This window comes from Notolepis coatsorum, assembly GCF_963971535.1.
Source record: "Notolepis coatsorum genome assembly, chromosome: 20".
In the NCBI taxonomy this organism is placed as follows: Eukaryota; Metazoa; Chordata; class Actinopteri; order Aulopiformes; family Paralepididae; genus Notolepis; species Notolepis coatsorum.
This window is the reverse complement of record NC_140184.1, coordinates 11,991,078-12,018,960: the sequence shown is the minus strand read 5'-3', so window position 1 is coordinate 12,018,960 and position 27,883 is coordinate 11,991,078. Positions and strand designations below refer to the sequence as shown.

Genomic DNA, 27,883 nt, shown 5'->3' with positions numbered 1-27,883 from the left:
GCGCTCTTGCACTCTTCCGCTGGGATTAAGCTACACGCGTCCCAAGTAGCGTTATATGAAAATGATTGTAACAAACTTTTGTTCGAAACGTATCATCTGTGTTGAAGAGTGTTGTGATTGACTGATGATGTCTGTTGTCGCATTCCTGATCTGACGCTGAGTAAATACCTGAAGCTGCAGATACCAACTAAACTTATGTGTGTTGTCAAGTTATTGTTATAAGGAACCCAATCCAAACTACAACATTCTGCACAATTGTTTGTATTGAGCCGTATTGTATTGTACCCATTCTGCAATCTGTTAAATAACGTTTTCATTCTACTAGCGTTAACGTTACTACTTTATTATTACGTTAGCACGTAAGCTAACAAAATCGGCGATCTTTTTGTGAGACTAAACTCCGCTCTTGGTGGTAAATTGTGTTGATGTTGATTTTGTTTCATCAACAAATGAGGCAGAACACACAGTGAATGTATCCTTTTTTGTTTATTGCACGTTGTTCTAGCTGCAAACTGTAGAATTGTTTGGTTGTGAGCAAGGAGGGATGTTGTGTTCCAGAACTTCCAGGCTTCAGTTTAGTTTCCGGTATTAACTATAAACCCTTCTGATTGGTTGAAATGGCCTTCATGTTTGAACTACATCGCCACCTACTGCTTTGGCATTGTACTACATGTATATGACGTCACTGTGCAGGATTTAAACCAGTCGTGTGGACAGTTTTTAATTTGTTTGAAAAAAAATTAAAAAAAAATAAAATGCCCGTGATCGTGTGGACTGGGCCTAAACGTTCCCTCCCCCCCCCTCCGTCCCCCCCCGTCCCCCCCCCCCAGCTGTCCTGTAAGCTGGAGAGGGAGTTTCGCTGCGTGGAGCTGGCAGAGCTGATGACTCAGAACGTTGTGACCCTGGCCATCCGCTACGCCTCTCGCTCCAGACGCATGGCCCTCGCCCAGCGCCTCAGCGACATCGCCATGGAGAAGGCCAATCAGCTCCAAGAGCAGGAGGAGCCAGAGGAGGAGGAGGAGGAGCCAGAGCACTCCAGTACCAGGTGGAATTCTGGGTAAAGCCAAAAAGACATTGGTCGGTCTAGTGTTGAAAACAACATTACACCGTAACGGTGCATAACAAGACTGTGACTGTTTTAAGAGGATGAAGAGACACTGGGCAGAGTACATTCAAATGAACTCTTTCTCTGCCACGCTGGCCGCGCATCCTGCGTTTACTAGGCTGGCTTTTCGTGACTGTTTTCGCGATAATTCATGATCTTTGCGGAGCTATTTGTATATTCTATATTATAGCTATGGGGAAAATGGTATGGCTCATTTGACAGACACTATTTGCAGTACAGCATGTAAAAAGGTGGTCGTTTCTACACACTGTAGTTTGTAGTTTATTACACGCTGAACATCGCCCATTTCCCAAAGAATCCAGTCTTTTTCCATAGATCGTGAGATGGGATGCTTTATGTGCAATGAGCCCGAATCGTTCTGATTGATTCCCTGAACACCCAAATACTGTCAAATCAAAGGTATATAACATGTACATATGTACCTTCACAAAATCATCAAGGGGCGGGGGGGGTAGTCTTACCCAGAAAATCCTATTGTTAGAAAAAGCCTTGTTTATGACCGGTACAGTAAGCCACTGTGATAGTTACATAAACATGTTCCACGGTCGTTTGGTAAAATAGACATAGGGGGTCCTTACCGTAGCCAGAAGGTAATCCAAAAAGAATAATTCCAATGATCCCATCGGAGATTGCGATTACAAGTTTATATGTAATTACACTATCATGCGATTAACACATACAATTTTTTATTATAGTTTGTCTTTTATTTTCTCAGGAAGATGGTCTGACTGCCATTCCTGTTAAAATGCATGTGTTTTTTCTAGGGCTGTCAGTTTATCGCGTTAATTAGATTAATTAATTACACAGCAAATTATTGCGTTATGAAAATTAACTCAAAATTAATTAAAATATATATATTTTTTTTTAAATAAATTTCTTAAATTTTCTTTTTATCATTCATTCCATAAGAACGTAGAATACACATTTACAGACTTTTTTTAATATGGTCCATTTGCATGTTCTTGGTATCTGATTCTAGGGACATCTATGGATCTCGGGGAATGTATTCCCAGTGTCAGAAATACTGTGTCTGTTACTAGGCTTGAGTAAATTGTAATGAACCAAATGAGAATATCAATAAAACATTTTTTATCTTTGACTGTGAATAACACCATGCTAAAATTTACCAGACCTGAAAAATCTAAGCAAATTAATAAATGGAAAATGATTAAACAGAAGGTTTTGTAGATACAGTACTGAATTCTGCCATCTGGACACATGCAATTTGAAATATGATTATAGAATATCAGGCATAAAATGGTTATGCCATTAAAATGCGATTAATTAGATTAATTAATTAATCAAATTAATAATCAAATTAATACATTTTTTAATCGCCTGACAGCACTATTTTTTTCAAACATACGTTTGTGAATTTGACAGGCGTGGCCAGAGTGAAGGGAGGTCGGGTCGCCATCACAACAGTAGACCACCTCAGGAGGAGGAGGAAGAGGAGGGTGGAGAAGAGCTAGAGGAGGAGGAAGGACCAGAGATGGAGACGGATGAGACGGAAGAAAACAGGAAACGTCAGTCCTTCCTTTTTCTTCACCTCTTCGTCTCACAACGACCCTTATATTCATCTCTTATACAACCATCCACTACATCATGGTCTTCATAGTCTATGGGCATAGTGTAGTTCATTGTTCCCTGCCGTACGGTGTATTATGATGCGTGTTCTTTGAAGCTGACATATTGGTTCTTCTGCGTAGGTCTGAATCCATTCGCTAAAGGAGGAGCCTCTCCGGACAAGACATGTCTAAAGCCAGGTGGGTGGTCTGGTCTGCTGCTTCAGCCATGTCTAAAGCCAGGTGGGTGGTCTGGTGCTTCAGCCATGTCTAAAGCCAGGTGGGTGGTCTGCTGCTTCAGCCATGTCTAAAGCCAGGTGGGTGGTCTGCTGCTTCAGCCATGTCTAAAGCCAGGTGGGTGGTCTGGTCTGCTGCTTCAGCCATGTCTAAAGCCAGGTGGGTGGTCTGGTCTGCTGCTTCAGCCATGTCTAAAGCCAGGTGGGTAGTCTAATGTAAATATGCCCGCCATTTTTCATCTGATTGCAACGTGTTTTTTTGCTAGACGTTCACAGAAAGGTAAAGAAACTACGATCTATATTATGGCAATAACGTTCAGGTTTGATATGATCCCGAAATTTGTTATTTTTATTTTTTAAGTTCACACTGGAAGTCAGACGATTGACAGGTGCTGGCGTGAGCTGGGAAGTGTAGTTTTAAAGCCCATCGAAAGCCCTGGGTCTCTTCTTTCAAAAGACTACACTAAAGTTAGGTTGCGCCATGTCCTCACGTCAATATACGCTGGTTTCCATCTCAATGCGCTGAGATTTCTATAAACTCGTATGTATTCATATAACGCTTAAAACATTGGTAAACAAATGTAGTGCTGAAAATATGCACTTTGGCTGCTGTTTTGACAGGGTTAGGCTCTTTACTCTTGGCTACATTTGAAAAAGAAACGCAACATTAATTAATACTAGAGCTGGGCCGTTAACGGCGTTAACATGCTGCGTTAACACCGGACTGTTATCGCGCGATAATACAATTGACGCCGTTAATCTATTTCTAAAACTTGGGTCTCCTCTCCTCTCTCTGTCTGTCTGCACGAGAAGCGAGCCGCTCACTCACTCACACATACACATACGGGTACTTAAGGGCGGGGCCTATCTGTGGCTCAGTGTTGAAGCGCTGAGGACACAGACCGAGCTCTGCGCTTATTATTATTATTATTATTATCATGGCGGAGAGAACAAAACGAAAGTCTGCTTACACTTTACGAAAGTCGATGCCGACAATGCACGTTGCCACAAGTGCAATAAAACATTTGCAAGTATGGGTGGCAATACAAGCAATTTGTCAAAACATCTGTTGTCAAAACATAACATTAGTCTGGAGAAATTCGCCGTTTTCGACTGCTTTGCTCGCAGTGTTCCATCTCCATGCACGTCCACTAGGGGTGTAACGGTACGCGGATACATACTGTACCGCCTCAATGTGGTCCTCCGGTACAGTACGCGCTGTGCACCGAGCGATTGCAACGGTATGGAACCTTTTTTTGCTGAACTTAAATCCCCCCGGCCCTAATATAACGTGCACAACTAACCGGATGTTGTTTGTAGGGATGCACGATATTGATTTTTTGACACAGATACCGATACCGATAACTTTATGCTCCTCAAGCCGATAACCGATATCGATAACCGATATTTATTGTATTATATTTTTTTTTAAATGTATATATATATATATATATATTTTTTTTTTATCTTTTTTTTTTTTTTTTTTTTAGTATTTATAAGCTCTGACGTCATCGGTACTGCTATCGGTACTCGAGAGTTAGAGTAGAGTTTTTTTTTTTGAGGAATTTAAACGTCGCAAACTAATCTTGTTGGCCGTTTTCTTTATCTCTCCTGCCTCGGTGTCTCTGCCTGCGCGAGCAGCGGGCTGTGCTCACACACACACTCACTCACACACACACACACACACACACACACACACACGGGTGCTGCCGAGTACAGACAGCTCTGCTCTCATCATGGCGGACAGAACGAAACGTTCAAAAGTCTGGGTCTATTTTACTAAAGTCGATGCTGACAACGCTCGTTGCCACAAGTGCAACAAGACATTTGCCAGTAATGTATAAGCGCTGGTACTTGTCAATGTGGCTGGCGGGGATCTAACGTTATTAGCCTGAGCTCCGAGTAGAGTAATGGCTGACAATCCGGAGGTAAATAAACGAACGAGAGCTTCTGATTGGTGGTAAGAAGAAGAGGTGGGTGCAAGCGGTGGGACGTAATTGGCAGATCGACTGTCTGCCTCCGAATGTAACGTGACTACGTCACAGCCAAGAAAGGGAGCGCTGGATTTGTGAAAAACTCCCTGTTCCTAAACCACACGCTATAAATCGTACCACAGTACTGGCAAAACGGGAGGAGGCTATAATAAAAACAAGCGCCCTTCATCCAAATCCACCCACACCGGATTTCTTTTAACCAAAAAATTTATTATATTATCGGAGCTATCAATAACGTTATCGGGTTTATCGGGATGACGTCATAATTGCTGATATCGGCCCGATAATTATCGTGCATCCCTAGTTGTTTGTTCATTCCACGCAGCGCGCAGCTACACTGAACGATGGCTGTAATTCAGCATAGCATATTAGCTTTAGTATGGCGAGTCAATACTAACTGACAAGCCAGAGCCATGTCATTGTTCAACTTTATTGCGAACTTTATCACGCATTTGAAACGGCATCACCCGAATGTGAATATCACTGGTACAAGGAAGAAACGGATGCTAGTGCAAACCCAGCTCCCCGTTGCATTCAAGAAGCATCTCGCTATTAATTCAGACCGGGCCAACGCAATAACAAACGCCATATGTGTTTTTATAGCAGCAGATCTGCGACCATACTCCGTTGTCGAGAACACTGGGTTTAAGCACATGTTAAAAGTAATATAGCCCCGCTACCTAGTTCCCTGTCCGTATTTCAGCCAGCAAGTCATACCACCAGCTCTATAAACTAGCCCCTTTCATGACTGTGATGCAAGCCCTGCCCCTGTATTCAAGCATCACAGTCATGAAAGGGGTTATGTATAAACAAGCACACGCTACAGTTGTCCACGACTTATCCTCCAAGGCATCTGCTATATAATAGTCTTCAGATTTACTTAAGTGTTATTAGTAGGTTACAGCAGTAAGCATTAGTTTGCTCAGTCAATTATGGCCAATTCGTTTTATATTGTTTAATACAGTTAAATATAAAAAGAAGCAGGGAAGCTGGACCAGCACTCTCAGGTTCAAGTATTTAATAGCAGCCTGAAGTAATAGTAATAGAAATAGCTAGCCATAACACTGACGAAGGAATAAGAATTCCGAAACATGTTTGTTTCCACTTCAGCTAGCCATAACACTGACGAAGGAATAAGAATTCCGAAACATGTTTGTTTCCACTTCAGGCTGCTATTAACCCTTTAATCGCCGTTGACGCTGAAACACGCCATTCCCCGCCATGCTTATTCTGCCGATGACGCTGGACAGCGTCTTTGATATCAATATTTCAAAAATCTGTGATCGAAATCATATTTCTCCCCCGGAGACATTATATGTACTGATGAGCCCCTGTCAACTCTCTAACGGTTCAAGAGCGCCATCTGGTGGCCGATCGGCAGATCGCCCAGGGAAGAAACAGGGAAGTAGAGGCTGGTGCTCATTTCAATTTGGTCCGATCACTCGCTATAGGTCCCGGGACTCGAGCTCGACACAATGGATATCGATCCGTTGCCAATAACTCGATAAACAACATGATTTGGACGTATATACTATTATACAACCTGGAAATGGATCGGGTATTTCTACATCCCATAATAGAAAAAATTCTGTTCCACGCTCATCTCCCAACGCGAGAGGAAGCTACGGTGAGTGTCTTCTATACTAACTGCTCCAATGATCATATCACCCACACTAGATGAATGATATAACGTTGCCCACGGAATTATAAACGACCCCCCGCCCATCCGGTCAACATCAGATCATACGTAGTAACTTCTAGAAGTACGTGCAGTTGACATTTTTTATCTCATCGATTGCTATCAAACTGTATACAATCATCAATATAATGCATTTAGGGCTATAAATCACGTTCTGGAGAAAGCTGCAGAAAACGATAACATACTTATACTAGAATAGACTGTATTTTAGTATGAATATGGAATGAAAAAGTATAACGTTGCTACACCCTGAACAATAGATATAGGACTTTGAATGGGCCATGGTAATGTCAATTTAGCAATACAATTTAAAAAGTTATAGCCCTGCAAAGAAGGGGAACTTCTCCATGTTAAATAGGGCTGGCGAGGGATGGTAAATTATGAATTTAACCCCGGCGATCAAAGGGTTAAATACTTGAACCTGAGAGTGCTGGTCCAGCTTCCCTGCTTCTTTTTATATATCACTTTACGGGATTTCAGCACACAGTGTCGGATTTGTGAACTTGACATTTAATAGTTAAATAAATAGATAAATGAAAAGCAATTTTTTTCTTATCTTACATTTGTTGTTTATTATAAAAAGTCTATAATTCAGACACATTTAAAACATTGTTGCTGCTGTTGCTGAAGAAATTATATTTATTTATAATATTTATTTATAAAGTTATAAATAATAAAGCAATGTCGATAAAGTACCGAACCATTAACACTTTCAGTGCCAGCAGGGGGCGCACGATTTAGTGCTTGAATGCCCACCATCCACTTCAATGTTAGCGTTAATAACGCCTAATCTATGTTTTAAATTATGGCTATGTGTCTAATCTGCCCGTCGCTTATCAATGACTAGTTTTCCAGTCAACATTGTCGAAGCGGATTGTTTTTTTATATCGGTTAATTTCCGTTTTATAGCATTTTCAAAAGCCCTCGTTTTCAAGGAAAATATAAATATTCCATGATAATCGCCCTTTTCTGGAATATTCTAGAATACACAAAAACGTTGTAATTTTTCGGCCTATTTATGAATAGTTTTCAAATAAACGCTAGATTATCGATAGTATATGTGTATGTATGCACGCTATATAGGCGATCTGAAAAATCGATTCTCTGATTTCCTCAAAGCGATCGCGCACACACAGACGGATCACACATAACGTTGAGATCTCAGCGAATACAACTCTGATTATCCCAAGACTTGTAAAATAGATTCCTTACCTCAGATCAGATGTTCTCCAAAAAGATCATTCCAATTCCTGATTGCCATTCCAAAAATCTATCGCTTTTATTGATCCAACGCTACATACTGTACATATGTATTCCAAGCTGTTCTGAGGCTCCACAATGAATCCGATCGGCTCGGGTTACATGCCTGAGAAGTAAAATGTGGATTCCGGATTTTTCTTTTCTCATCCATTTTCATTGAGTCCATTCCAAAAGGGTGCATTACCATCTGGGAGACGATAGGGGGCGGTTTTTTCACATCTGAGCTCCTACAGGGGCTGCATACCAACGGGAGACTCGGTTGATGAAATATGAATTCAGATCGCTAATAAAAAAATAAAACGCTAATTGTCGTGGTGGGCATTCAGGCATTGGGCTGATAAAATGTCTTATCACGTGGTGGGCACTGAAAGTGTTAAGCAGTATCGATAAGAGTAGTAGTATCGATAAAATCCTAACGATACCCATCCCTAGGTAGAACACACATATTTTGAATGCCTTCGGCAGACTTCAAAAGAGCCATTTTAATCTAGATTAATCTAGATTAACTCCAGGATTGCAGATAGATTAATCTAGATAATTTTTTTTTATCTATGCCCACCTCTAATTAATAGTTTCAAGTTCAAGTTTCTTTAATAGTTGTCATACAGAAGTACAGAATACTTTTATACAAAATGCTTCTTTCTGTTACGCTCCAGAGACTGTGCTAGACAAAAGATAAGTATGAAATAAAATAGTATAGCATGTAAAAATAGAAGTAAAAAATAGAAGTCACGTACGTAGACACAGTGTTTGGTCTAATACGTTCTGTATTCATCTATTTATGGCGTGATATCAATCTCGTACCGGACCGCTCGGGTTTAAGGGGTTAACATAAAAATCTGTCCTTAAAGGGGAACTCCACTTTTTTTGGAAATTAGCTTATTTAACATCTTCCCTGGAGTTAGACAAGAAGATACATACCTTTTTTGTCTCTGTGCGTGCATTTTAGCTTTGGGAATAGACGCTCCGTTAGCATAGCTTAGCTTCATCACTGGAAGTGAGGCAGGACAGTAGCCTTACAGTGCCTTACAGTGTATTGCAAGGTCTGACATTGACCAAACTTGATATGCATGACCTTGGTGGGCTCTAGGTCAACTCCTGAAAAGGGGGTCAATGTCAGACCTTGCAATCAAAAGTTAGGGGGCGCACTGAAATTATGGCAAGGGTTATTAGCCCCCTAACTTTTGATTGCAAAGTCTGACATTGACCCCCTTTTCAGGAGTTGACCTAGAGCCCACCAAGGTCATGCATATCAAGTTTGGTCAATGTCAGACCTTGCAATACACTGTAAGGCACTGTAAGGCTACTGTCCTGCCTCACTTCCAGTGATGAAGCTAAGCTATGCTAACGGAGCGTCTATTCCCAAAGCTAAAATGCACGCACAGAGACAAAAAAGGTATGCATCTTCTTGTCTAACTCCAGGGAAGATGTTAAATAAGCTAATTTCCAAAAAAAGTGGAGTTCCCCTTTAACTAAAGAATTTCTTTGTTCACTAATAGTCAATCCAAGAGATTAATTTCAATCACACATTTTTCTTGAAATAAGCTCATTCAGTAGGAAAGAAAACGACTTAAAAACCTGATTAATCAACTAAACTTGATCAACTAAGACCAAAGTGACCGATTTACGTAATCGGTTATACTACATCAACAAAACGCAGGGCCTATGTGCATTGTAATTATTAGGCAGCAAATATTTCAGACCAGAAATTGTAGTTACATTTAGCTAATCAATAATTCAACAACTTGTGTACGACAATGTTACAATATCATAATTTCATCATGATATGATAACACTGAAAGATAATTGATCATTTTAAATGATTGCCAAGCCCTTCCTATGATTATTGGGTTAGTAACGTTGTAAAAATCCTAACCCTCTCATATGTTATATACAGTGTGCTACATCATCCACACTCTTTCAATGTATGCAGTGTGGTGGTATTGGTAGGCTGGGTATTTTGGGAATTTACTGTTGAGATATTATTAATTTTGAATTAATAGTCTATATCTACAATTTGTTTTACAGTCACCAAAGAAGGGAGGGTGAATCCCTTCAAGGTAAGCCAATTAAAGTACTCAAAATATCTAAGTGTATTACATGGTTTGATTCATGTTATTTTGGGTAACTATTTTCATTCGATATTTCTGCTAGTATGTTTGACAGACATTTGTTTTTCTTATTGATGTATTTCACCAAAAAGTGTCCACAAATGCTTTTCTTTGAGGGGGGGCTTTCTGTATTTTTCTCCCATCCCAATTTAGTCGTTATGCCAATTCCCTTCCTGGTTGTTGCGCACATTGCCCCACTGTCGGTCTGTGGAGGGTGTAGAACTATCAGATGCTGCCCTACTGTCTGTCTGGGGAGGGTGTAGACTACCACATGCTGCCCTACTGTCGGTCTGGGGAGGGTGTAGACTACCACATGCTGCCCTACTGTCTGTCTGGGGAGGGTGTAGACTACCACATGCTGCCCTACTGTCGGTCTGGGGAGGGTGTAGACTACAACATGCTGTCCTACTGTCAGTCTGGGGAGGGTGTAGACTACCACATGCTGCCCTACTGTCGGTCTGGGGAGGGTGTAGAACTATCACATGCCTCCTCCGATACATGTGGAGTCGCCAGCCGCTTCTTTTCACCTGCCAGCGAGGAGTTTCACTGGGGGAACGTAACGCGTGCGGAGGTTCCCGCTATTTTCCTTAGATCCCCTCCCTGCTGAACAGGCGCCCCCCCGACTGACCAGTAGGAGTCTCAGTTTTCAACGACCAGGACACATACCCCACCGGCTTCCAACCCGCTAACACTGCCAATTGTGTTAGTAGGGACGACTGACCAAGCCGGAGGTACCGCTGGCAGCTGGATTCGATCCCAGAGTCTGCGGTGGTAGGCGAGTGCTTAGTCCACTGTGCTACCAAGCAGCCCTAAACAAAAGCTTTTTAAACTAAACCAAATATATACGGTTGATAGTGACTAGGATTGGGCACCGTTCACATTTGAACCGATACCGGTACCTGGGAATCGATACCGGTACCCAACGGTACCTTTTTTCTGTACTTTAGTCTCAAAAATATTTATCTACCTACCTCGGTTGTAAAAAAAAAAAATCCAAACTTTATTCCAATAGTCGGTACCCTTAAAAGTACCGGATTCGGTACCCATCCCTAATAGTGACTTCCTTGGCTAGATGAAAGCTCAGTGGATCCACCAGATGGATGGTGAAAGCAGCATCTGCCTGGACTGTGTTGCAGGTGGCGGCTTCAGGGAAGTCCTCGGGGTCCGGTCCGCCCAGAGTGACCAACGTCCTGGACAGCATGACATCATCGGCCAGGAAGCTCGGTCCCGCCAGCAGCTCAACGGCGAAGCAGAGTAAAGGCCCCGTCCTCAAGCCTCTGGCTCCCAAGCCCAAGAACAAGGTAAACTAACTCAGTAAAGGCCCCGTCCTCAAGCCTCTGGCTCCCAAGAACAAGGTAAACTAACTCAGTAAAGGCCCCGTCCTCAAGCCTCTGGCTCCCAAGAACAAGGTAAACTAACTCAGTAAAGGCCCCGTCCTCAAGCCTCTGGCTCCCAAGAACAAGGTAAACTAACTCGGTAAAGGCCCTGTCCTCAAGCCTCTGGCTCCCAAGAACAAGGTAAACTAACTCGGTAAAGGCCCCGTCCTCAAGCCTCTGGCTCCAAGAGAAAACTCTACGCACTAGAGCCCTGTCCTCAAGCCCCCCACACCCCGATCAGCACGTCTTTTCTTGGTAGGGTCAAAGTCCCAAAACTATACCAGTCCAAGTATCACAGGGAGAAGTGGTGTCATAATACCATTCTAGAGAATGCAAGGAAATGTTGATTGCAGTAACACCACCGAAACAATCTGCAGTTCTATTTGGACATGAATTGGATTAAAATAGTATGATGATACTTTAGAATCACATCAGGGTATTGCAAGAGTTTTATTCGATTGTATTTCTAATATTTTCCTGTATTTAAATCTTAGATGGTATTATTCTGATATTTTCCTGTATTTAAATCGTAGATGGTATTATTCTGATATTTTCCTGTATTTAAATCTTAGATGGTAAGACGTAGATTCTGATATTATCCTGTCCATTACATCTTAGATTTTTTTCAAATGTTTCTTACTTCTTGGAATGAAAAAGAAAAATATCTAAAACATCATAGAATGTTTTTTTTTTTTATTGTATTAGTGTTAGTGTTCCTTGAATTTGGGGCTCACCTGTGTTCCAGTTATTGTTGTTTGTTCATTAATCTCGAGTTGCCAACCACCACATAACGACATACTACCTACCCTACTGGAGCTGCCACCATTTATTTTTCTCTGAACACCAAGGAGAACCCTGTAATTAATCAAGGTGTTCCCTCATGTCTAGACCCAGTCCACATTGCTCCAGATGACGGCCCTCAAGGCAGCCAGTAGGAAGGCTCAAGAGAACAAGGAGCCAGCTGCGGATAGGCTGCAGCAACCCGAGAGCCCGCCTCCAGCCTCACAAGGAGAGAACGTTGAAAACAAGAAGTGAGAACATTTATTTTATTTTATTTGACGGGACAATGCACAATAAATATATTGCACCAGGTATAACTATACGCTCATTTACATCTGGGTGCGAGTCATCAGTGACTCATCATTTGGAGCAGGATGAAAATATACAGTACTGTTGAATTACATTACAAGGATATATATATATATAAGTACATCATCAAAATACAATACAGTTCAACATATTACATAATTAACCTCTTAAGCCCGAGCGGTCCGGTGGTGGATCACGCCATAAATCCACCTCTACAGACTGTATGAATTAATGTTGCATTTCCCCCCCCCCCCCCCCCCCCCAAATGTAGCCAAGAGTAAATACCCTAACCCTGTCAAAACAGCAGTCAAGGCGTTTTTCATGTCTGGTCAATTTTAGCATGGTGTTATTCACCGTCAAAGATAAAAAAAAAAATATTATAATAATAGAAAATGTATATTATCTTTGGTTCATTACAATTTGCTCAAAGCCAGTAATGGACACAATATTTCTGACACTGGGAATACATTCCCTGAGATCCATAGATGTTCCTAGATACCAAGAACATGCAAATGGACCTAGTAGAAGTGGAGCAATCTTCCATTTACTTAGGTATGTATTTTTAGGCAAATGTTCTGAAAATAGGGCTAGGGCTCAAGAGGTTAAACCTATGTATGTGGTGAAGATATTATAATATTACATAGTATCAATAGTATCTTGATGAGCTGATACCTCATAATCTGATTTTAACACCTGATAATTGAATAGAAGACTCGTTCGTCAAACAACGTTGTGAAAAGTGAAAATGCAACGTTGTTCCTGTTCTTCCCTCGTGTAACCGCAGCCTCAGAGTCGGTGATGTTAACCGCTGTGTGTGTTTCCTTGCGTCAGGCCGAGGACGGGCTTCCAGCTGTGGCTGGAGGAGAGCAGGAAGACCATATTAGCGGACCGTCCTGATCTAGAGGAGACGGAGGTCATCAAGGAGGCCATGGGAAGTTTCAGAACCCTCTCTGCAGAGGAACGGCTGGTATGGACCACCTAGCTGTGTGTGTGTGTGTGTGTGTGTGTGTGGTGTGTGTGATGGAGAAGGTAGCAGATCGTTTTCTTGAACTACATTTACATTTTCATTTAGTCATTTAGCTGAACGCTTTTATCCAAAGCGACTTACAAGTTCTGTACGACAGGACATCAGGAAGGGCACAACTCTTATCAGCTAAGTAACTATGTTCATCAAAGTGTTTTGAGTGCTACAGTGTAGGTTAGTATATTAGGACAAGTGCATGACGGTAAGGTTAGTTAGGGTTAGATTTTTTTTTCCTTACGAACTACCAGTCGTTATTAGGGTTGCACGGTACACCGATACTATAAAGGTATTGTGATACCCAGCTGTTAAAAATGGTCCAGTACTCATTTTATTAGTATTGATACTGTTGGAATAATAGCTTGATGCGTATTGAGTTGAGTGGATGCGTGACCGGAGGTGTGTGTGTGTGAATGCGCGTGTGTGAGAACACGTGTGTGAGAGAGAGAGAGAGAACGCTTTGCGTAGTGGCCGTGTGTGCTGAACGCTCACCAAGGTATTTTCTACATTGTCTGTTGGTGAGCATTTCACTCCATTAGCGACTAAAATAGATAGTGTGTAGATAGTTATAGAACAGAAAACCTTTAATAATCCAGAGGGAAATGCGGCACTACAGATCGCCTCACATTGAACAACGATAAACATTTAGGTAGTCAATAGGACTAAAATAGGAATAAGAATAAGATATAATAATATAAAAAATAAGAATAGAATAAAGAATAAAATACTGTCCGCGATCTACATTCTGGTATGTATATACATTCTAAAATCTTAAATATACAACTATCCAGCCAAATATATACAGAAATATACAGTAAAATGTACAGTAATAAGTGTGAAAATGTAAAGTGTCCAGGAGGATTGTGAGAAGTGTACAAATGGATCCAATATAGTGTGCAAAGAATTATCGTGGTATCGTTTTAGAAGCGGTATCGTGATACTTGGGCTGGTATCGGTATCGAAGTCAAAATTGTAGTATTGTGACACTAGTGGTTATTATTACTAGTGTTTTTACATGTGAAGCAGCTCTTTGACCAGCAATGTCACTAGCTCACTCGCCCCCTAATGGCGGGTCACGTGCGTTGCACTTTGTATAAGGTGAGTCCTCGTTCCATCACAGAGATAGTCCTTGTTCCATCACAGTGATAGTGAGGCCTTGTTCCATCACAGTGATAGTGAGTCCTTGTTCCATCACAGTGATAGTGAGGCCTTGTTCCATCACAGTGATAGTGAGTCCTTGTTCCATCACAGTGATAGTGAGTTCTTGTTCCATCACAGTGATAGTGAGGCCTTGTTCCATCACAGGGATAGTGAGTCCTTGTTCCATCACAGGGATAGTGAGTCCTTGTTCCATCACAGTGATAGTGAGTCCTTGTTCCATCACAGGGATAGTGAGTTCTTGTTCCATCACAGGGATAGTGAGTTCTTGTTCCATCACAGGGATAGCCGGGGCCTGTGTTATTCGTTGTCTTTCTTCATTACTATTTATGATATTGCAGCTCTTTATCTGAACTAAATAATAATAATAATAATAAATACTTGCATATAGTGCTTTTTCTAGACACTCAAAGCGCTTAACAATGTAGGGTGGGAAATTGCCTCCTTCACCACCACTGGTAGCACCCAACCTTGGGCTACGCAGGCTCAATGGCTGCCATACACTGGCACCCGGCACACATCACACTACACAATGGCTGAACGGCTCAGGAGACAGGGATTGATATCAGCCAATTAAGGGGAAGGGATGATTAGGTGGCCTTGATGTCAGAGACCTGATTGGGAATTTGGCCAGGAACGTCGGGGGAACCCCCTACTCTTTACGAGTCACCTGGGTTCTTTAACGACCAAATTCAGTCAGGACTTCGGTTTAGCGTCTCATCCGAAGGACGGCACTCGCAGCTGTACGGTGTCCCTATCACCGTAACGGGGGCATTGTTACTGACAAGTCCAGAGGACAGAGTGCCTCCTGCTGGACAACAACACCACTTTCCGACAACAGCCTTGACCGGGGCTCCAACCGGTGATCTTCTGATCATGAGTCCGGAGCTCTACTCATGTAAACACGGATACTTGTCATAGATGTAGGGCTGTCCCCGACTAAGGATTTGGATAATCGACTATGATTGGCCAAAATTTGCCGTTAGTCGACTAATAGTCGACACAAAAAAAAAGTTCAAGGCCCTTGACCTAGCATACCGTGCGGCAAAGGGAACTGCTCCCGCCTACCTCCGGTCAATGGTCTCTAACTACACACCCTCAAGACCCCTACGCTCTGCATCTTCTGGCCGCCTCAGACCTACTCCTATCCAAGCTCCGGGAGGGTCATCAAAGAGAAGTCGCCTATTCTCAGTCCTTGCCCCACAATGGTGGAATGAACTACCCACCCCAGTTAGGACAGCCGAAACACGTCCAATCTTTCGCCGTCGACTAAAGACTCACTTCTTCAACCATTATCTGAATTTAAAAAAAAAAAAAAAAAAAAAAAAAAATCTAACCCTAACTAACCATACTGTCATGCACTTGTCCTAATAAACTAACCTACACTGTAGCACTCAACACTTTGATGAACATTGTTACTCAGCTGATAGAGTTGTGCTCTTCCTGATGGCTTGTCGTACAGAACTTGTAAGTCGCTTTGGATAAAAGCGTCAGCTAAATGACTAAATGTAAATGTAAATGTATATATATAATATTTTTTTTAATTATCATTTAATTTGGGCTGTGGGGGGTGCTTAATGTCTGAAGGAGTCGACTGAAGGCTTTTTGTCCTCTGCAAAAGCATGCAATTGGTCCACTGATGGATACATCTTGATATTTGTCTAGTCTAGTGTGTTCATTAGATGGGTGAAATCCTCTTTCAGTGCCTCTGTGCCTGTTTTCGTAGGCAGTTAGCCTCTGGTATGCGTGCCATTAGCGTTAGCCACGCTTCTAGGCCTCTTTTCTTTTGGAAAGAATGATACAATTTAAAAAAACTTTAAAACATTTATAATTATATATATATATATTTTTTTTTATTCTACTAAAAGGTTGGCAGTCAACTACGGCTCCTTTCGACCGATTAATCGACTAATAGGGGTCAGCCCTACATAGATGCGAGGCGCGTTGCTTTGTCCGAGGAAATTGGTTCGCAAATACTCTTTATGAAATACTCTTTATGAAATACTCTTTATGAAATACTCTTTATGAAATACTCTTTATGAATCCCATTCAACTTGAAATTGTGCGACACATGATCGAATGTCGAGTCCCACCCTGCTGCCGCGTTCATTCATTTATTCCCAAATTTCCCCCGAGGGGATCAATAAAGTAATATTTTTTTTGTGGGGGGGGGGGGGGGGGTACTGCTTTTGCAGATACAATATGTAAATATATATATATGTCGTTACTTATTTTACGTTTTCTTATGAGACCTTTTTGCAACATAACATCAATAAGCAGGAAAGTGTAAAAATGTGCTTTACAGCAGTGACAGTATTTCCACACGTGGCTTGTATGATTATAAGGCAACAGGTCGGAAACATAATCACTCTCTTATTCAGGTTTATCTTGTTTCATTTAGAACAGATGGCAAACATCAAGAAATTCCTCACGTCAAATCATAGCACAATGAAAGGTCATTGTTTTATTTGTCACATATAAGGTACAGGTACATTATAGTCAAAGGCTTGGTTCTGTGTGACCATCCTGAGATTGTGCTTCATACAGTAAAAGACCAAGCGCTATACACAATATACAAAACTAAAATGTACAAAATGCTAAAGAATGTGAAATATACACCACAATTGCCGTCAATTAACCGAGGCTACTACTTTGGTCAAATGCCATAGGAGTTGTTTATAGAATTATTCTGAACTGTAATGAATATTTCATTTAGTAATACTCAATGTAGTTTGGAACATGTCATACTCCATTTATTCATGTTGTTACTGTATCTCAAGTTCTACTGTAAAGCTAAATGTTCAAATCCTCCACCTCGTGCAATTTATTCCATTACAAATCAAATTAAACACAGTAGCCGAAGCAGAACATTGCTGCAAATTGCCTTTTGATGTCAACCTGTTCACCCACAGTGTGAGGAAACCTAATGTACTGACTTGTCAGGTTAATGATGCCATCCAAGACAGTCGGCAGGGTGGAGCTGAGGGATGGTTGAGAGATCCCCGACCTGTCGCCCAGTTCTCTCTGGAACCTACCGGATGCCGTGAACCCAACAGTGGTCAAGAGAATGGCTCTTGAATCTAAATCAGCATATAAGCCAGTCATCATCATCATCATCAAGAGCCAAGGAATCCTTGTGTCTTTGAAAGGTCCCTTCTCCTCCTAAACCTCCTGTGCTCATAGTCTTCACGTAACGCCAGTGCATCCATTAGGCTACGTTGCATTACACACCATTGTTAGCAATAGGGAGGTGTAGTGGTTACGTCATTGCTGTTTCCCCGCGCGCGGTCCACCCCTCTTGAAATCGCAATGTATTTCCAATGGACCCGCATTTCACTGTATGCCTTGTATGCCGTGACAAATAAAACTCTTGACTTGGACACATTTCTAAATCGCCTTGTTTAAAACGAATAAAGCATGAACATTGGCATGGTGTACCTTTTCTGTGTGTATTCATCCACAATCTATAGCTCAACATTTGCAAAAAGAAAAGAAATTGCAATTAATCGTAAAGGTAGCAAAATAACAACGTTTATGTTTTCGTTCACTGAGGAACTACACTTCACTCTGGCGCTGCTGACTGACGTTAACGTTAGCTTAGATCATGGCTCTAGAATGTCAACCTCCATTAGAATCAGAATCAGAAAAGTAAGCTTGCACATACAAGGAATTTGTCTTGGTTGTTTGGTGCAACAACATTAACGGACCATATCAACACGTACAAGCAAGTATGGGAGTAATTTATGAAATTGTAAATTAAAGTAGAATAAAATGGAATATATACACTAAATTATAATAAAAAATACAGTGGAATAGAATATATAGCAGAGCTATATAATACGTGTACACAGAGTAGATCGTGGCTCTAGGTGGTTCTCAACCTTGTTTTGGGTCAACACCACCCTAATCTAATGTACAGGTTCCATAACGCCACCCTCAACCACTTCTAACACTTTTTATTCAGATTTGTACTCATTCCATTTTAATAATAATAATAATATGGAGATTTATACAGTTTTTGTTGCTTCTTGTTGCTTCACCATTTTATCCGTCTGCAAAGCTGTATAATGGCCGTGTGTGTGTGTGTGTGTGGTTGATCCGTATTGAAACCTCAACGTGAGCTTGCACACATATTGCCACTCAGGATGAGGGCCGATGACACTCGACGACTAAAGAACAGAGGAGGAGAGGATGTAGAAGTGAATGAGAGAGAGGAGGGGGGAGGTTCTGGTCTGTTGCTTGGGAACCTTGTCCAGAGTCTGTGGGCAGTGAGGGCACAGAGTATTGATGTGTAGATAGAGAGAGACTATCAGAGAGAGAGAGAGAGAGAGAGAGAGGCATTAGAGGCGGGGGTTAGGAAAATGATTGAATTAAATGAAGGCACGATTGACTTACCCTGTTCTAGCTCCAGTTTCCTAAAAACAATTTAGTGCTAAACTAAATCTTTGTCTGTGATAAGGTACTAATATGTCTGTCATGAGAATGGGCCCAGGTTCAATATTCTGTGTATAAAAAAGAATGTGTTGCATCATGTGTAACTGTGTAAAGTGTGGTCCATTGAGGCCTGACCTCAACAACAGATGATTATTATTATTATTATTGTGGCCTGACCTCAACCTCCATGAAACGGGTTAATTGAACTGTAACATTGAACACAGGGTTTGTACTGTAGGCCTTGTGTGTTCAGGGGGGGTGGAGCCAGTGCTCCAGCGGGGTCTGGAGGGGGAGAGTAGGCTGGGGTCTAGAGGTGGAGAGTGTAGGCTGGAGGAGCAGAGTGTAGGCTGGGGTCTGGAGGTGGAGAGTAGGCTGGGGTCTGGAGGAGGAGAGTGTAGGCTGGAGGAGCAGAGTGTAGGCTGGGGTCTGGAGGTGGAGAGTAGGCTGGGGTCTGGAGGAGGAGAGTGTAGGCTGGAGGAGGAGAGTGTAGGCTGGAGGAGCAGAGTGTAGGCTGGGGTCTGGAGGTGGAGAGTGTAGGCTGGAGGAGCAGAGTGTAGGCTGGGGTCTGGAGGTGGAGAGTGTAGGCTGGAGGAGCAGAGTGTAGGCTGGGGTCTGGAGGTGGAGAGTGTAGGCTGGAGGAGCAGAGTGTAGGCTGGGGTCTGGAGGTGGAGAGTGTAGGCTGGAGGAGCAGAGTGTAGGCTGGGGTCTGGAGGTGGAGAGTAGGCTGGGGTCTAGAGGAGGAGAGTGTAGGCTGGAGGAGCAGAGTGTAGGCTGGAGGAGGAGAGTGTAGGCTGGAGGAGAGTGTAGGCTGGAGGAGGAGAGTGTAGGCTGGAGGAGGAGAGAGTAGGCTGGGGTCTGGAGGAGGAGAGAGTAGGCTGGGGTCTGGAGGTGGAGAGTAGGCTGGAGGTGGAGAGTGTAGGCTGGGGTCTGGAGGGGGAGAGAGTAGGCTGGAGGTGGAGAGAGTAGGCTGGAGGTGGAGAGAGTAGGCTGGAGGTGGAGAGAGTAGGCTGGAGGAGGAGAGTGTAGGCTGGAGGAGGAGAGTGTAGGCTGGAGGAGCAGAGTGTAGGCTGGAGGAGGAGAGTGTAGGCTGGAGGAGCAGAGTGTAGGCTGGAGGTGGAGAGTGTAGGCTGGAGGAGGGGAGTGTAGGCTGGAGGAGGGGAGTGTAGGCTGGAGGAGGAGAGTGTAGGCTGGAGGAGGAGAGTGTAGGCTGGAGGAGGAGAGTGTAGGCTGGAGGAGGAGAGTGTAGGCTGGAGGAGGAGAGTGTAGGCTGGAGGAGGAGAGTGTAGGCTGGAGGAGGAGAGTGTAGGCTGGAGGAGGAGAGTGTAGGCTGGAGGAGCAGAGTGTAGGCTGGAGGTGGAGAGAGTAGGCTGGAGGTGGAGAGAGTAGGCTGGAGGTGGAGAGAGTAGGCTGGAGGTGGAGAGTGTAGGCTGGAGGAGGAGAGTGTAGGCTGGAGGAGGAGAGTAGGCTGGAGGAGGAGAGTGTAGGCTGGAGGAGGGGAGTGTAGGCTGGAGGAGGAGAGTGTAGGCTGGAGGAGGGGAGTGTAGGCTGGAGGAGGAGAGTGTAGGCTGGAGGAGGAGAGTGTAGGCTGGAGGAGGAGAGTGTAGGCTGGAGGAGGAGAGTGTAGGCTGGAGGAGCAGAGTGTAGGCTGGAGGAGGAGAGTGTAGGCTGGAGGAGGGGAGTGTAGGCTGGAGGAGGAGAGTGTAGGCTGGAGGAGGGGAGTGTAGGCTGGAGGAGGGGAGTGTAGGCTGGAGGTGGAGAGTGTAGGCTGGGGTCTGCAGGGGGAGAGTGTAGGCTGGAGGGGGAGAGTGTAGGCTGGAGGAGGAGAGTGTAGGCTGGAGGGGGAGAGTGTAGGCTGGAGGGGGAGAGTGTAGGCTGGAGGAGGAGAGTGTAGGCTGGAGGAGGAGAGTGTAGGCTGGAGGAGGAGAGTGTAGGCTGGAGGGGGAGAGTGTAGGCTGGAGGAGGAGAGTGTAGGCTGGAGGAGGGGAGTGTAGGCTGGAGGAGGAGAGTGTAGGCTGGAGGAGGGGAGAGTGACGGCTGGGCTCTGATGATTCATCCCTGCTCCATTACGTTCAGGCAAATGCTTCCTTTTGTCTCTGCTCAGGGAAAATAAAGAGGCACAGGGAGGAAAAGAGCCAGCAGGCCAACGAGAGGCGGCCTGTCAATAGCGATTAAACATGACAGGATGCAATTTACCCGGCATGGCTGGGGGGGGACATGCCACATGTGTGTTCTGCTTCGCCTGGTGCTTGTGTGGGTGTTTGGTGAGCAGACTGGCCCTGCAGAACACTTGCCATTCGGCCTTTGGCCTGTTTTTAGGTGAATTTTGGTTGAATTAACCCTTTCACTGCCACACTACAGAAGGTTAACCCTTTCACTACCACACAGTGGAAGGTTAACCTTCTGTAGTGTGGTTGGGAAAGGGTCAACCGTTTGTCGTGTGGCAGTGACGGGGTTAACCTTCTTTAGTGTGGTTGTGAAAGGGTTAACCCTTTGTTGTTTGTCAGTGAAAGGTGTTAACCTTCTTTAGTGTGGTTGTGAAAGGGTTAACCCTTTGTCGTTTGTCAGTGAAAGGTGTTAACCTTCTTTAGTGTGGTTGTGAAAGGGTTAACCCTTTGTTGTTTGTCAGTGAAAGGTGTTAACCTTCTTTAGTGTGGTTGTGAAAGGGTTAACCCTTTGTTGTGTGTCAGTGAAAGGGTTAACGTTCTGTAGTGTGGTTGTGAAAGGGTTAACCCTTTGTTGTTTGTCAGTGAAAAGGTGTTGACCTTCTTTAGTGTGCTTGCGAAAGGGTTATTGTCGTGTAGCAGTGAAAGGGTTAACCTTCTGTAGTGTCGCAGTGAAAGGGTTTGGTAGTGTGGTAGTGAAGGGGTTAAAACGTCTTTCTAATCTATGCTATGCTTCCATGTTCCCTCTTCAGTCCTGGACGGAGAAGGCCAAAGGCCCGTCTGGAGAGGCGGCTGATTTGAAGAAGAGAAAGCGTGAAGACGGCCTGCAGGGGAAGGACAGCAGCGGCCCGACCGAAGCGGACGAAGGCAGCGCTAAAAAGAAGAAGTCCCTGGACCCCTCTGCCAAGCTTTCAGCGTTCGCTTTCAACAAAGCCTAAACGGGGAGACCTTTTTGGTTTTTAAAGGAACACGCCAACATTGTGGGAAGTGCTGCGTGCTTACCGTCTTCTCCAGATTCAGACAAGAAGATGGATACCAATTTTCCTCTGTGTTGCGTTCAGTAGAAAGCGGTCCGGCCGCGAGCTAGCCGTAGATCGGCTAGATCATAGCGGTTACGGATCAGCTAGCCTAGCTTAAAACTCAGGCAGAGGTGTTTCTGGCCGACCAGCTAGGCTAGCTGATCCATATGTGCGTCCATTAGTTTGTGCTAAGCTAGGCTAGCTTGTAACCCGATAGCTTTCTACTGAACTCACTGGGAGGAAATTGGTATCGATTAATGTATCTTCTCAATGATTCTATGTTATAGCTATATGCTCGTTCTCTAATGTATAGTGGAATAGCTTACTCTGCTCGTTGTATTTCCCGTTAAAGTAACAGTTCATTCAAATGTGGTCCGTTGGAAATCACGTGGAGGCGGAGACAGCGCTGCGGGTGAAAACGGTCTGACCGTTGCTTTATTGGAATATCCAACAGCTTAATCAATCAGGTTTACAGCAATCAATTATTTCTATTTCTAATCAGCTCGTCTCGAAGGTTTCTTCTCGGCTCTGTTCTCGAACTCTGGTGGGGTGGATTCTCCGTCTCTGCTTCTCCGTTCTCTCTGCGTGTCTCTCTGCGTCTCGGTGTCTCCGTGTCTCTGTTTTCCCTCCATCATTCAACCTGCAGGTTTTATAGAGAAGAGAGAACCCCCCCCCCGCCCTTGCGCCATCCAGTGCCGTCACCCCAGAGAGCCTGCTTTCCTATTGGCTAGAAGGTCTCCCCTCTTAGTGATTTGGGTCTTGCGAAACAGCGTTACAAGGTGACCTTACAGAGGGGATATGAACTAATTTCCTTTTAGAATGATTTACCCAAGTGTCCCTGAATGCGACCCTCATACAGATGGAAATATAGTACCCACTCAACCTAACAGTGGGTATCCCAGAATGGCCTGTTTGGTCTGCTTAGCTAAAGTAAACAGAACTCGGGTGCTGGCCTTCAGGCCGTCACTTCTTGACTTAAAAGTTAGTTATTTGGCGCACCATCCCTGTTCGTTGTGGAGGAAGATGTGTCATCTGTTTGCCATTTGATCTGTTCTTATTTTTATGGCACTCTGGGCTTTTTCCTATAGCTGCTAGGTGAAGGGTGAAGGGTTGCACTATTAGCTTTTGACTGAATTCTCCTGTGGCCTTTTCCAGAAACCGCTAGATGATTTTGATCCCTCCTGTAATGCTTATACGGGTCATTTTGATCAATTTAATTTACGACACTATCTTCTTGTCTCTCTCTGGAGAAAGTGATAAGCGCATTTCCCATAATGTTGGGCGTGTTCCTTTTTAATGTGTTGCAGATGGATAAGGCTGTTGTACATAGGAAGGTATGGAGACGGTCAGGTTTGAGAGGGGGAGGTGAATTATTGCTGTGTACTTTTATCAGATCCAGCCTCTGTAAAAAAAATAAATAAAAAACAGTTTGTTATGCTTGTTGTGATTGGAGAATCAAGAAAAGAGGGCGGGTTTGAGATCAGGTCAGTAGGCTCCCAGGGCTCAGGGCCGTGAAAGATGCCTGCATCACTTCAAAATATCAGACGCACTTGAAATACCTCTCAGAATGGGTGACGGTGAGAGGTGGGCAGATCAGCTGAAAATGCCACACTATTCATGTGATATTTGTGCAGCATTTTGTTTGTTTTCATGTTTCTTGATACTGGTTGTATGTTCCAAACATTTTAAATAAATTGTTGTACTGTACTATAACTAATAAATAAATTGAATTATTATTTTTCAACCTGTTATTGATGTTCTGTTCTGTCATTTTCTTAACACATTGGGTGCCAAAAACGCTTTCCAGCGTTATTGCCCGCCATGCGTTGACCGCCAACATCGCTGTACAGTGTTTTTGAGATCAATATTTAATTTTTTTGCCATGGCATTCATAATTCATCCACCCACCCCCGGTGCTGCAGCTGGACCCTAAATGGGACTGCAATGGCTCAATACCGCCGCCTGGTGGATGGTCGGGCGAGTTACACTGTTGTCATCGGTGCGTCGAGGAAATTCCTCCGGCAGTCACATCTCGCTACGGGACTCCTGACAAACACTATAGTACATATGGATCGCTGCCATAACACAATAATCGATATGATTTCAGCGTTTATTGCGCCATAGAAACCGGAAATGGATATCGGCGTCGAATAATTGGGATCTTTCTCCTCCAGCATCATTGGCGCACGGTAAGAGGACACTAACGTTATTTTCAACCCGATTGTGAGTTTCCTTGTTTGCAATCAGTCTGATCAATATATCCACCCAACCTACATAAAGCCGTTACTGACGATCAAGGAATTATAAACGACCCCCCCTTTCCTCCACGCATGATGAAGCATAATGTATACCGATCATATACATTTGAATTTTTTAATATAGCGTGTATTGGAAAGAAACGTCAATCGATAATCTATCATATGCGTCGGGCCTATAACTAGCGTTTTTCTTTTTTATTACAGCAGAAAAGATTAAAAACATACTTATATTCTAGAAGGTATTAACAATGTATAAATGAAAAAGTATAATGTTCCCACATCCTGAACGATAGATAATCGATGTTGAATGGGCCATAGTAATGTCAATATAGCAATACAATTTAAAAAGTTATAGCCCTGCAAAGAAGGTAAACATCTCCATAGGGTTATAGTGCTGGCAGACTGGCTATATTGATGGATATAACTTATGGTGGCGGAATGTGTTAAGAGCATGTGTAATGGGTAATGGCTATACGTTTAGGCTATAACATATCCGAATAAGAAAGGTCTTTATTGCCAAGTAAGTTTGCTCATACAAGGAATTTGTTTTGGTCGTTTGGTGAATCAACATAAACGGACTATTAAGGTAGAATAAAATAAAATGGAATATAATAAACTAAATTAAAAATCTCACTATAGAATTCCACTAGTCGACTATGTCCAAAATGGGTAAGGCAGGATCAATATGTTTTTTGTTTAATATAAAACCCTTTTAAATTAAACTTCTCGTGCCCCTCATCCGCTTATAGGCGATGATGTGTCACTCACGGAACGTGACGTAGGCGGCTACTACTCCGCTTGATCGACCAATGACCATCCACAAGGATTATTCGGCGTTTATAAAGCCAGGAGGATGCTGAGGCTGCGCGAGGTGATGAGCGCTCCCCTTGTCTCGGTCCTAATTTTCTTCCAGGTGAGAGAGACTTAACAAAAAAAACAAGGAACATCCTTTAACTTAGTGTAGGCAGCAGAGATAGAGGGGAGTAGACAGTACTAGTAGTAAACGTGAAGTATAAAGGACCAGAATCCAGACCTCGGCCACATGGAGCACTCCAAACAGAGTCGGGATGATGAGAAGAACGGACTCTCGGACGCGGCCGCGGCTCCCCTCCCAGTCCCGGCGCTGCTGCTCCCCGGGGTGTCCGGCTCTCCCCTCCCGGCGCTGCTCCCCCGGGTGTCCGGCCCTCACGGCTCGGTCACGGAGAGCTGGAGAGAGGAGCGCACCAGGAGCGTGGAGGACAACGAGCTGTGTCTGCCCAGCCTGGCCGCAGCCTACACCACTATCCTCCGAGGACTCGGGGAAGACCCGCAGAGACAAGGACTTCTCAAAACTCCCTGGAGAGCTGCCACCGCCATGCAGTTCTTCACCAAGGGCTACCAAGAGAAGATTATTGGTAAGTTTAAAAAAAAAAAAAATCCATAAATCCGCCCGGAGTTGGTCGGATACTTCTTGTATGATCAACAGGTGATGTTTCATATTATGCTGTAGTTGCAGATATGGTGCGGCGGGCTACACATAGACCACTATATCTATCGGGAGATTGGTAGCCTACTTAAACCAAGCTATCTTATTCCCCATTTTAATGCACCTTTTCCATATCTGCTAATAAACTCACTGTCCTAACAAGAAACCCCGTTATAACCCTAACCCGCTAGAATTTGAGTTCTAAAATAAAAGTTTATCCATTCATCATCACCTGACAAATGTGACATCATTCTTACAAAAGTGATTGCTTGCGTCGATTTTCACGAGGTAACAATGTTTGTTTTTTCTTCAAAATGGACATTTCTGTATTGGCCTGCACTGCTGCAGCATTTTTGGAATGAAGACCAATAATTTCACATTCTTCTGTTTAGCATAGATGGCAGTAAAAACAACTACATGCCATGCCATTAAAAATAGTTATGGTATACAGTATACTGCCATAAAATAGACTAAGGCAGAAAAGAACCGCACATATAGAGTCCATTATTTATGAATCTCAGTCATTTGGCCATATAGAGAACCCCTCCCCGTAACCTTGCGTCTTATTTACCATTATTTTGTCTGGACCCCCCCCTTGTGTGAGCTTTAACGCTCATAACGCCTTCACGCACTCTTGTTAAAGGCGCATCACGTGTGCCCCCCCCCCCCTATAGCCTGCAGGGGGGTCAGCATGCCACGACTGAGAGAGCAGGTCCCGGGGATGGACATCAGCTTCATATTACGGGCCGGCTTCTCCAGGCTTACGGGACTGGTGGAGCCTGGGTGCTGCCCCTTCTCCCCTTTACAACCCCCCCCCCCCCCCCCCCCCCCCACCCCCCCCCCCCCCCCCCCCCCCCTCCTTACTCCTCCTCACATGAGCCCCGAACACATCTGGAGGTAGTTGGATTTTGCATGGGGTGGGGGGGGGTATGGTGAACTTGGAATACATGTGAGGAATGTGTTAGTGAATGAAAAACAAATGATAGCATGCTAACGGGGGAGTGTGGAGTCCAGTTATATTAATAGTCTAATCATGCTCCTGTATATAATAGTGTATAATATAGACCAAAGAAACGTACAGTATTTGTGAAAAGGTTCTGGTGATGATGACATCACATTGTTCTCCACAGACGCTACGAGGAGCGCTTTGCCCTGATTGGCTCTTAACTAGTACCTCCCTCTTTGGCTTCTTAGAAAACAGAAACACATTGAGATGCAGACAGACACCTCAAAGCACTCTGTGCATGTGTTTGCCGTTAGTGGGCTCAGCTCGTCGAGGATGGGCACTAGACCCTGTGACCCCTTTTTTAATATTTTGATTTGTTCAGTCGTGTCAAATCGAGGCTTTTATATATATTTTTCTGGGTAAAAAAAATGAGTGCCTTGGATTTTGTCAGGAAGTAACCTACATGCTTTTTATAGATATATAGATATTATGTTTCAAAATTATGCTTCCTCTTGTCATTCTCTTTTTAACAACTTCAACCTAGTAAGAATAGTGTGTGTGTGTGTGTGTGTGTGTGTGTGTGTGTGTGTGTGTGTGTGTGTGTGTGTGTGTGTGTGTGTGTGTGTGTGTGTGTGTGTGTGTGTGTGTGTGTGTGTGTGTGTGTGTGTGTGTGTGTGTGTCTTCATACCAACCTTCAACAGTCCACATTGGTTTAAAAAGAGAAAATCAGCAATGCTTTTATAAGGACAAAGTACGATGATCATTAACTCATTCACTGCAACACGACAGCAGGTTAACCCTTTCACTGTGACAATACGGAAGGTTAACCCTTTACTGTCACACGACCGACGGCGATGCTCCATCGTTAGCATCATTAGCTCCGCTGGGCATCGCCGTCGGGTTGTGTGATAGTAAAGGGTTAACCTTCTGTCGTGTGGCAGTGAAAAGGGTTAATACGACTTAA

The 27,883-nt window shown here is 43.7% G+C and overlaps 2 protein-coding genes across 2 annotated transcripts in view; both read left to right on the top strand.

The window, feature by feature from the left end:
• Nucleotides 1–23,975, top strand: part of wdhd1 (WD repeat and HMG-box DNA binding protein 1) — an 87,345-nt gene extending 63,370 nt beyond the window's left edge. The window contains exons 19-26 of the mRNA XM_084337353.1: nucleotides 831–1,057; nucleotides 2,510–2,652; nucleotides 2,836–2,892; nucleotides 9,909–9,940; nucleotides 11,128–11,292; nucleotides 12,256–12,398; nucleotides 13,288–13,423; nucleotides 21,984–23,975. Coding sequence (XP_084193479.1) covers nucleotides 831–1,057; nucleotides 2,510–2,652; nucleotides 2,836–2,892; nucleotides 9,909–9,940; nucleotides 11,128–11,292; nucleotides 12,256–12,398; nucleotides 13,288–13,423; nucleotides 21,984–22,169 — 1,089 coding nt within the window. The 3' untranslated portion in view covers nucleotides 22,170–23,975. The remainder of the gene's footprint in view (nucleotides 1–830; nucleotides 1,058–2,509; nucleotides 2,653–2,835; nucleotides 2,893–9,908; nucleotides 9,941–11,127; nucleotides 11,293–12,255; nucleotides 12,399–13,287; nucleotides 13,424–21,983) is intronic.
• A 1,441-nt stretch (nucleotides 23,976–25,416) lies between these two features.
• The window catches only part of gch1 (GTP cyclohydrolase 1), a 35,488-nt gene continuing 33,021 nt past the window's right edge, over nucleotides 25,417–27,883 (top strand). Inside the window, exon 1 of the mRNA XM_084337360.1 lies at nucleotides 25,417–25,902. Within this exon, the coding sequence (XP_084193486.1) occupies nucleotides 25,551–25,902 (352 nt within the window). The 5' untranslated portion in view covers nucleotides 25,417–25,550. The remainder of the gene's footprint in view (nucleotides 25,903–27,883) is intronic.